The sequence below is a fragment of the Scyliorhinus torazame genome, chromosome 25, assembly GCF_047496885.1.
Source record: "Scyliorhinus torazame isolate Kashiwa2021f chromosome 25, sScyTor2.1, whole genome shotgun sequence".
NCBI lineage: Eukaryota > Metazoa > Chordata > Chondrichthyes > Carcharhiniformes > Scyliorhinidae > Scyliorhinus > Scyliorhinus torazame.
In genome coordinates, this window is record NC_092731.1 from 30,657,428 (window position 1) to 30,668,607 (window position 11,180).

Sequence of the window (11,180 nt, forward strand, 5' to 3'; positions counted from 1 at the left end):
ATAAACATTGGGAAGACAAAGTCTTTGGGTGGAGTCTGGAGCCCACCCCGAGGGCGATGATAGTGGGGGGAGCATTTGATTAGGCGGGATGTTGGTGGGCAGGGACCCCAATGCCTTCCTGCCTGCACCTTGCTTAAGTCCTTGGCGAGAAGTCAGGTGGATGGCCTGCCCATCCTGCCCACTAACTGAGGTTCTTAAATGGCTAATTAATGCCCATTAAAGGTCCTCAACATGGCGCTACTGTTATTAATGCAGACACTAGCATGAGAACTAAACACTGGCAGATTTGATTGCAGAAACCGGTGGGTCATAAGGAACTCGGTGCTTGATTGAGGGACCCAGTATTAGGAGAGGTGGGGGTAGGGAGGGGCTTGGGGACCCACTCCACCACCAAGACCACCTATTTCAGTCTCCAAAACAGCACATGACTCCACTCCACCAACACTCATTTGCTGCTGAACCCTCACCTATTCATCATCTCTGGACTTGATTATTCTAATGGTCTCCACTACGTTGGGAACACAGGGATAAAAAAGTGATGATGTTTAGAATAAGAGAATAAAATGAGTCACACAACCCACCTCTTTGTAGATGCTGCTGTTTACTATTATATTTTTAAAGAATTCCAATATAAATCATCAAACAGAATCTTGACCAACTATTGAATTCATTGTCAGGGATAATAATTCATGACAGAAACAGAAAAAGAACAAATGAAACATACAGGAATGAGTCTCCTATTAAACCACTTTCTCCCTCGAGTGAAGTTTTTGCCCTTTTGTCCATCCAGCTGGATAATTGTCCAGATATTAAATGAACCGTCACGTCCAGAATTATTCTCACAGACAGGATGTTACCATCATTCTGGACGCAAACCTCTTCACAGTGACTGTATCACTTGTCCGACACTTGAGAGGATTGATTACATGAGAGCTCAGTCAAACTGCACCTCAGAAAACACATGTCAATCTCCACTATTTCTATAACCATTCTACCAGCTATATTGCAGATTCGAATTTCACCCAATCTGGGTTTAGTTGATGTTCCAAAGCCGTACATTGCAACATCAGCTTCACCACCCACCAGCGATAACACTGTGATTAAACTCTGGTGGTAATGAAAGTGAAATATGGCATCTAAATCTAACCCGGGATTCAAGTCCAGAAATTCCCCTATTCACCCAGATTCCCCCAGTGATTTGTAAACCCAGTTTGCTAATTGTTAAAATTGATTTTACTGTGGGATGTACCTGGTTGTTACTCAGGTTTAAACATCACATCGTAAGTCAACTGGTAGCCATCATTGTACACATAGAGTTTGTGATCAGATGGATTGTAGTTAACATTTTGCAGTTTCTCCATGACTTTACCCATCTTTATAGAAACCGCACCCTCTTCCCCTGTTCTGGTGTCAAACATGTGGAAAATTTCCTCAGACCGTAGGTCCACTGGCCGTATTGCATACAGCACCCCACAGATCATAAAGGCATTGGTCGCACTAGGTTTGAACAGCCTGGTCACCCATGTCCTTTCCACCGTGAAGGTGGTCACATTGATTTTACCAATAGCCACATATCCGACATTGGCTTCAGGACTGTAAATGACCCAAAGGCCGGACTCATCGACAGCAAAGTCCATGTCTTGGTACGTGACACCGGTATAAGAAAACCTGTTGTTGTAAGCTGCACCTGTAAGAATCTGTCTCTGTCTTGTGTTTGTGTCTATGTTAAGCCTGCACATGTACCGAGAATTGTAACAGTTGTAATAGAAGTATTTTTTGTACAAAACCATTCCACTTCCCTGCCCATAATAAGGAGAAAGTGATTCTGTTGTTGGATTCTTGTAAAGCAGCAAATCATCGTGTGAATGAAAGACTCTGAAGGAGTAAATTATCCGTGCATTTGTCTCGAGTGGGGCCACCCAGTACACCATTTCACTGGAGTTTGAAGCTGGATCTCTGCCCCATCCTCCATATTTATAACTAAATCCTCTCCAGTTCAGCTGTACCACGACGGGGTTGGATACATTAAGAAGGCCGTTATGATCACAGCTCCCTGTTTGAAAAATAGTAAACTCGAGTTCAACGTTGGGTGTACACATTTTTCAAATTCAATGTTTCAATTCCCAATAATGAGCTCTTGTAATTATTGTGACATTATCGTGATTATAGTACAACTCAGGTCCACTACAATGTCTGTAAAGTATTTTTTAAAATGTCAATTGTAACTATTTTAGTTTGTGAAACATTTCTAATACTTTTTAAATTCTTTCTAATATAATAATCGTTTATTGTCACGAGTAGGATTCGATGTAGCTACTGTGAAAAGCCCCGAGTCGCCACATTCCGGTGCGGCCGGTATGGGAATTGAACCCGTACTGCTGATATTGTTCTGCATTACAAGCCAGTTATTTAGCCCACTGTGCTAAACCCGCTCCTGGTTCTAGATTAATGAATTCTCATCTCCACATTCAGTGTGATGTCATTAGAATGTGTGTGTGTTGTTAGCGGATTAATGATCCAATGTGAGTGAGATCCCTCCCTCTTTATCGAGCAAACCCCGTGTTCCCCAGTCACCGTGATTAACTCACCGTAGTCAACGGCGGCAGGGGTTTGTGAATGCCGATGTTCCTCACAGTCCTGTAGGCGTTTCCTTAGCGTCGCAATCTCTCTGCGGACTGCCAGCACGTTGTGCTTATCAAGCGACTCCAGCTGGTTGACAGCTTGGGACATGTTCAGAATCTGAAATACATGCGGCGTTTAAAGAGAATCGTGTTTGGGTTCACAGGGCGGCTGGCGGGTGGGGGGGGCGGAATTTAGCCCCTTGAGCATGTTCTGCCATTCAATGAGATCAGAACTCCCTTCATAGAATTTACAGTGCAGAAGGAGGCCATTCGGCCCATCGAGTCTGCACCGGCTCTTGGAAAGAGCACCCTTCCCAATCCCACACCTCCACCCTATCCCCATAACCCCATCCAACACTAAGGGCAATTTTGGACACTAAGGGCAATTTATCATGGCCAATCCACCTAACCTGCACATCTTTGGACTGTGGGAGGAAACCGGAGCACCCGGAGGAAACCCACGCACACACGGGGAGGATGTGCAGACTCCGCACAGACAGTGACCCAAGCCGGAATTGAACCTGGGACCCTGGAGCTGTGAATCAATTGTGCTAACCACCATGCTACCATGCTGCCCGCCTTGTTTCCACAACCCATAATGCCATTAAATAATAAAAATTTATCACTGTCGGTTCTGAAGTTTTCAGTTCATCCTCAGCCTTGGCAGCTTTTTCAGGGAGACGCTCCGAGATTTGCACTCCCATTTCAGTGAAATGTTGCCTGACATTATTCCTGAACAGAACAGGTGTAATTTAAGGTTATTCCCCCTTATTCTGGACTCCCCCTGCCATACATACAGTTTGTGCTCTGTCTAACTTCTCAATTCTATTAATCGTCTTAAACATATCAGATAATCCTGCACCATTTGGTGGAAAAGACTGAGCTCAAAGTGGAACTTGAATCAAGAGAGAGGGAGAGGAGTTCGGAAATTCCAGAGATTGGGACCCTGGTGGCTGAAAGCGGCACTGCGGAGATGAGATTACCGAGAGCTCAAAATTATACAGAGAGTTTGGAGTGAGTTATATGGGACTGGAGTGACACCCCCACACATAAAGGGAAACTCCCCCCCCACCCCCCCCCCCCACCACTTCCTTGAAGCACTGCAGAGGCCCCACCCCTGGAAGTGTCACCCTTAGCAGGGGGCAGTGTCGCCCTGGCATCACAACCCTTGCCAGGCAGCAGTGCCAGGGCATTGACAGAGCATGTCCCTCTTCCCCCCCCCCCCCCAAGGGGCTACAATTACCTTTGCGACTCAATTCTTGATGTGGGGGGAGGGTGGAAATGTGGCAGGGAAGATTTTAAGCACCTGCAAATGTGTTAAAATGCATGTAAATGCGGTTCCCACCCTCGTTACATCACGGGCAAGGGGCGGAGATAATCATGGAATGAGATTGCACTGCTGAGATTCTCGTTCCCATAGTCTCGTGATATTTTCCACCAGTTTCGCCAATTTTTGCCCATGGCGAGCCCTGGCAGAACACCCCCCGACTGAGTCGCTAATGGTTATTGTTACTTCGTCCCTTTAAGCTTGGCCTCTTAAGTGTTTTGTTACGCTCTTGACGTAGCATAAGCTGCTTCCTTGATGTGCCCTCTGACAAAGGAAGGTTCAAACTTGGAGATAGCTTTAACACGTTTATTGAACTATTAACAATTCTCCTACTTGGATTCGACTCTACTGTTAATCCTGCTATAGCTACTCAGACTGATGAACCAGTCTGCTACAATCCACATGGTGGGTGTGATGTTCAATCAACCCTGTGTCTGTACTCACTCAGAGTCTCCACTGGAAATAGACTGAGCATGTGTGATGTGCCCTTTTATATGGGTTGGTGTAATGCCCTCCTGTGGTAGTGTCACCTCTGTGTGTATCGTGACTGCCCATTGGTCGTGTCCTATCTTACTGACCTATTGGTTGAATGTCTGTGTGTCATGTCTCTGGTGCTCCCTCTAGTGTCTAGTTTGATGTGGTGTATGTACATTAACCCTTAGTGTACTTATATGGTGCTATATATCACCACATTAGGCATGTCCAATTAACATTGCTGCACCATCGAAGTAGCTTTCGAAGTACCCCCCTAAATCTCGCCATCTTACCTGTAAGCGTCTCCTCAAATCCTACCTCTTACTCCTCCTAATTTCTCCGCTCACTATCACATATTTTTTGACTGACTTACAGGATGTGGGCGTCGCTGTCCAGGACAGAATTTATTGCCCATCCCTAATTGCCCTTCAGAAGGTAGTGGTGAGTCGTCAACCGCTGACAACTCTCCTATGAGAGCCGCTTTGGGATGGTTCACTCCTTAAACGGTGCTTTATCGATGCAAGTTGTTGCTGTTGTGGCGACTAAGTGCCCTCCCTCAGGACAGGAACTCTCTCCAGCCGGTTCCTCGGGTGAATCCGCGGTGGCCAAAAGCTGTAAAATACTCAACCAACACAGGACAGAAGAACACGAAGCAATAAACGGAATGGTTTATCTCTTTCTGACCTCACTGTAAAGCTGGTCGATCATGCTGTTGCTGCCGTTGAGGGAGATCTTCAGCTGACCGGTGAGTGACAACAGCTCTCGGATCTCCAGTTTCAGCAGCTCAAAGTCGAGTTGGGTGTAGGAGCCTCCACTCTCCATCCTCTCCACGCGCCGTGTCAGGTTCAGCAGCTTGTACGTTTGCACAGAGAGAGTCCTCGTATATTCCTGCACCTAAACGCAGCATCACAGGGAACCCACACAGTTACAGCCACCTCCGCAGTCCAAAGTGCAGCTGAAAATGTTCTTTGAAAATGTCAAATGAAACTTTTCCAATATTAACAATTAAAATCCACTTTAATTTGTAACGTCCACCTACAAGTTCCCATCCAAACCGCATCGTGAATTTTAATAGTAATCTTATTATTGTGACAAGTAGGCTTACATTCACACTGCAATGAAGTTACCGTGAAAAGCCCCTAGTCGCCACACTCCGGCGCCTGTTCGGGTACACAGAGGGAGAATTCAGAATGTCCAATTCACCTAACAAGCACGTCTTTCGGGACTTGTTGGAGGAAACCGGAGCACCCGGAGGAAACCCACGCAGGCAAGGGGAGAACGTGTAGACGCCGCACAGACAGTGACCCAAGCCGGGAATCGAACCTGGGACCCTGGCGCTGTGCTAACGTGCCGTCCAATTGGAACAATATTGCCATTCCTTCACCGTGGCTGGGCCAAAATCATGGAACTCTTTCCCTCTCGGTCATTAACAGGAACAGAAAGTAATCAAACAGGCCAATGGAATGATGACATTTCTATATCACGGACTAGGTTACAAGGGGGTAGAAGGAAAATGGCAGCTGTACATAAACCACCCCTGGAGTTACTGTGAGTGATCCTGTGCACTACACCATGAGGAGGATATAGTGTATCCCCCCATTGATAAACCACAAAGATCCCTTATTGATAAACACTTCATCTGATCACCCATCAATATCCCATTGACAAATACCACAGCCCTGTCACGGAGCAATGTCCCCCATTCATGAACATCCCAGACAGCTCATCCATCAGTATCATTCCATTAATATCCTGGGACTGGTGCTATCCTACAACGAATGCCTCACTATTGCTCTCCCTCTGTTTCTCAGACAGTAACCGTGGTAATTGATGAGTGCAGAGTCTGAAAGAGGATGGAGTATATCAGTAATAAATGTACCTTGCTGAGTTCATGTTGTACGTTGACACTGAGCGCTTGGTATGTTGTTTGCAAATATTCCACCCTTTCCACCGGGAACACGTTATCAGGCCAATTCACGGAGCAAACACAGACCCCATCGCTGTCAACTGACCCATTGACATGGTTACCGTTCTGTGGACATAGAAATCAAAATTAGCACAAATTCAACACTGGTGTGAGCTGGTCGACATCTTCACCCCCTCCCCCAAACTCATAAACCCCAGCACCCCTCCCCTGAACTGGGAACACTCCTTCACCCCTCCCCTGAGCTGATAACACAGCTCCATCCCTCTCTTCAGCTGGTAACATCGCTTCCCAATGTTTACAGCACAGGAGACCATTCGGCCCCTTATGTCAGTGCTGATATCCCTCCTCCAGTACGCTTCACCCTTCACCCTTAAAACTACAAGTAACAAATTGGTTGCTCGTTTGACGATGCTGCTATTGTTCACCACACCAATAGAGACAATTCTCAAGTAAATACCCTTTACAATATACCTTTTAGATTTATGTTTGGCAGGCAATCTGTAACTGCCGGGTTTCTACTCCCACATAATGGGAAAATGAGCCGGTGTTTTCAGTGTCTCTGACTTATCAGGAATGTTATGGAACTATAAAAGCTGACGGCACAGACTGGGACTATTCCCGTCATTAAGCCCCTTTTCAATAGTCTCACTCATTTGCACTTTGCCCCGAACCCTGTGATATCCCCCATCTAGAAATTTACCCAATTCCTTTTTGAAACTCCCCATTGAATCTTCTCCCACTGCCCTTTCAGGCAGCGCCTTCCAGGTCACAGGAAGTCGCTGAATAAAGTTACATTTTCATGTTTGTTATCTGACGTACCTTAAATCCGTGTCCTTTATTCACCGACCTCCAGAAACTTCACTCTCATGCGAAATGTCACAGAAAATAGGGAGATTAGAGAATGTCCAATTCACCTAACAAGCATATCTTTCAGGACTTGTGGGAGGAAACCGGAGCACCCGGAGGAAACCCACGCAGACACGGGGAGAACGTGTAGACGCCGCACAGACAGTGACCCAAGCCGGGAATCGAACCCGGGAGTCTGAAACAACAGTGATAACCGCTGTGCTACCATGCCGCGCTCTCCTCCCTGAATCAACCCAGACTGTGGGAGCAATCTGATGTGATAAATGAGTTTGGCAGGAGAGACACATTGACCCAAGTCTAAGCCTTCCTAAAGTACAACATATTACGAATAATAAGCAGCTCTGAGAATATACAATTCTTCATTGGTCATAAATGCACCTGGTGAGTGAGGAGGGCAATGGGAAACCTGGCTCCCACCACCATTTTATTGACTGTACAAGGGGAGGGGTGCTAGGGCTGGAAATTGGAGGTTCCTCCCATTTCTACCACCTATTATCAGCACTGAGCAGTCCCACAGGTAATGGCCTAACACAGGGTAAGGGTCCCCATACCACAAACAAGCTGAGAAAGAGCGTGCATAGAGTGCTCTCAGTCCCTCAAACACTAAATCTTCCTGATTCACACAAGCAGCAAGAGAGGGAGTTCTGTTTAATTGTGGTGCGAGGTGACTGTGCCCTCGTGTTATATTGACTGGAACACGAACAATCCAGGAATGGAAAATGCTTCCATTTATCTAACGATTTTCAGAACCTCCTCTGGCCAATGTGATACTTTTTGAAGGAAATGCACCAGCCAATTTGCAACCAGCGAGATCCCACTCGCGTAACAAAATAAATGTTTTTAATGATGTTGGCTAAAGAACAAATCTTGGGAAGACATCAGGGGCAAACTCACCTTCGCCTCTTTGAAATAGTCTCATTACATCTCTTATATTTGCCTGGGAGAAGGAACAAAGCTTTGATTTAATGTTTCAAATGAGATAAGGCACCTGCAACAGGGTAGCACTCATAGAACAGAACGTACAGTGCAGAAGGAGGCCATTCGGCCCATCGAGTCTGCACTGACCCACTTAAACCCTCACTTCCACCTTATCCCCGTAACCCAATAACCCTTCCTAACCTTTTTTTGGACACTAAGGGCAATTTAGCATGGCCAATCCACCTAACCTGCACATCTTTGGACTGTGGGAGGAAACCGGAGCACCCGGAGGAAACCCATGCAGACAAGGGGAGGACGTGCAGACTCCACACAGACAGTGACCCAGTGGGGAATCGAACATGGGACCCTGGCGCTGTGAAGCCACAGTGCTAGCCACTTGTGCTGCCCTACTCCTTCAAAACTGCACTGGAATTTCTGCCTTAATTACATTCTCAAGCATTTAGAGTGAGGTTTGCTCACAGCACCTTCTAACTCATCGAAGCACAGCTGATTTGAACACAGAGTGAACCTGAAGAGGAAGATTTTGACATGATTAACATTGATACAAAATTAGAAGTAAACTTACAGACGGCAGGACAGAGGCTGCGATCAACAGAAGGAACAACATCTTTGTTTTGCTTCTGAGCTCACCTCTAAGGTGGGTGAGGAGGGGACAGGGCTTAAATAACCAACTCACCATAGCCCCTCCCCAAACTTAATGACTCATTCTTCCAAGATCAAATCAGTTGAGCAATTCTTTCTTGCTATACCTGTCTAAACAATCGAAATTCTGGTAAATTCGCATTTCAGATTGTCGTGTCATCTTCAGGAATGACATTTGGTTTTCAGCCACACTTTTTTATTGCCAGATGTCAACGTAAAGCTTTAACTAAACAATGTGCTTCTATATTGTCTGTAATACCAGAGGTTCCTTTCCTGCTCTCTCCATTTCTTTGTTGACGGGGTTTGTGGTACAGGCCTGGCCATCTTCTGTTCTCTTGCCCAATGGGTTATTCTCATTCAAATGTGGCTGGGCTATTGAAAGAACTTGACATTATTATTTTATTTTTTAAAAATAAATTTGGAGTACCCAATTTTTTTTTCCCAATTAAGGAGCAATTTAGCGTGGCCAATTAGCCTACCCTGCGCATGTTTGGGGTGTGGGGGCGAAACCCACGCAGACCCGGGGAGAAAGTGCAAATTCCACACGGACAGTGACCCGGGGCCGGGGTCGAACCTAGGTCCCCGGCACCGTGGTTCAGCAGTGCTAACCACTGCGCCAGCTTGCTGCCCCAGGTCTTTACGTTGTTAATAAAATTTGTGTTTGTACAACATTTCTGGAACTGCTGACCTGCTCAGTCAGACCCTCCCTCAGTGAAGCCCTCGATGCCAATAAAAACATTACACACTCTCACAACGCCTGCTCCCTCAGTCAAGCCTCATCTCTGTCCATTAAATCCTAATGAAGCCAATTGGACATGGCGGACAACTGGTTTAATCATTCACTACCAGAACTGGCTGGACCAGAGAGTCAACCATGGTCTCTGGATCACTCGCTCAGTGACCTTGCCACTGGGACACTGTCTCCCCAAGAGTAACCCTAAAGCAACTGGTTTCAGGGTGTCATGGTCTAGGGAGAAATGGAAATAGTCCTACCTTCTTGTGCTGAGGGTTCATTAAGTGCCATTACTGGTGGTTACATGTGCCTGGCCATTGTCCAACGCTTCGGTAATCTCCTGACTATTTTGGTTTTCCATCACAGATTCCTGAGTGATAGCTCCAACGTCCATGCCTTCCACTGAGCTGAGTTTCACAGAGGCCTCTATGGAAGCAGGCAGTGTGACAGCTTTGATTTATCTTTTCTCACTGAGTCAAGATCCCCGACATGACGAACTGAAGACAGAGGTCATGTACTTTGAACCTAAATAGAACAGAGCAGCGTACTTTGCAAATGAAAATGAAATGAAGTGAAAATCGCCTATTGTCACGAGTTGGCTTCAATGAAGTTACTGTGAAAAGCCCCTAGTCGCCACATTCCGGCGCCTGTTCGGGGAAGCTGGTACGGGAATCGAACCGTGCTGCTGGCTTGCCTTGGTCTGCCTTCAAAGCCAGCGATTTAGCCCTGTGCTAAACCAGCCAAATCGTGAAAATGTAGTTACAATGGAAGATCAAAGAGCCTTGGGGAGTTGGTACACATTGATCATTTAAAAGGCATTAACAGTTGTCGTGTTAATCACCCTGGGGTAACATGGACTGCAACTGGATGCAGTTGTACTTGAAAGTAGACTCCAAACTTTGATGTTAGTGAAATACGCTTTATTAAAGTTGTTAAGCAGTGCACACAGTTCGCTGTGGGTTTGACACTCTACTAATCTAAGCATGCTTACTATAACTAACTAGACCAGACTAGCTCTGAGCCACGTGTAGAAGGCTCTAACTGATATATACACCCCGACTGTCACTACAGTTGTCACCAGTGGAAAGAGGCAGAGTGTTAATGCCTCGTGTGTTTTATAGTGGGAGACCACCTTCTAGTGTTCTGCCTGGTGATTGGTTGTGTTCTGTCCTGTGTGCTGATTGGCTGTACTGGGCGCCTGTCACTGCCTGTCTGTATCTCAATATGTGCATGGGTGCCGGTCATGACAACAGTTACAGAGAGTAATCAAACAGGCGAATGGAATGCTGACTCGAGCGCTAGAATAGAAGATGTTTGACTGCTGCTATGACCTGCAGTCACTGTAGATAGGGAGAAAGGTTTCCTCTGGCTGGGAAGTCTCGGCTCTGGGGGCAGAGTCTAAAAATTGGAGCCAGAGGGAAATCAGGAAATACCTCTGCACACAAAGGGTGGCAGGAATCTGAAACATTTTCCCCAAAACAGTAATTGATGCTGGATTATTTGTTAATTTTGTAGTATGAGGGTCTGGTATGTAGCGGGTTAATAAGACACTGTGTGCAGTACTGCCGACACAGTGATGAAGGAAGTCACATGATCAAGACCGAGGGTCAGTGCGGTGTTGGCCAGAGACGTGTTAAGACCTAGACATGG

The 11,180-nt window shown here is 46.2% G+C and overlaps 1 protein-coding gene across 1 annotated transcript; it reads right to left on the minus strand.

Moving 5' to 3' along the window:
- Positions 1-1,103: 1,103 nt before the first annotated feature.
- On the minus strand, positions 1,104-8,791 carry LOC140402455 (olfactomedin-4-like). Its single transcript, XM_072490255.1, has 5 exons — positions 8,721-8,791; positions 6,302-6,454; positions 5,107-5,316; positions 2,589-2,739; positions 1,104-2,053 (listed from the first exon to the last, which is right to left on the minus strand). Exons 1-5 carry the CDS (start codon positions 8,760-8,762, stop codon positions 1,257-1,259), a joined length of 1,353 nt encoding a protein of 450 aa, XP_072346356.1. The 5' UTR covers positions 8,763-8,791; the 3' UTR covers positions 1,104-1,256.
- Positions 8,792-11,180: the final 2,389 nt, after the last annotated feature.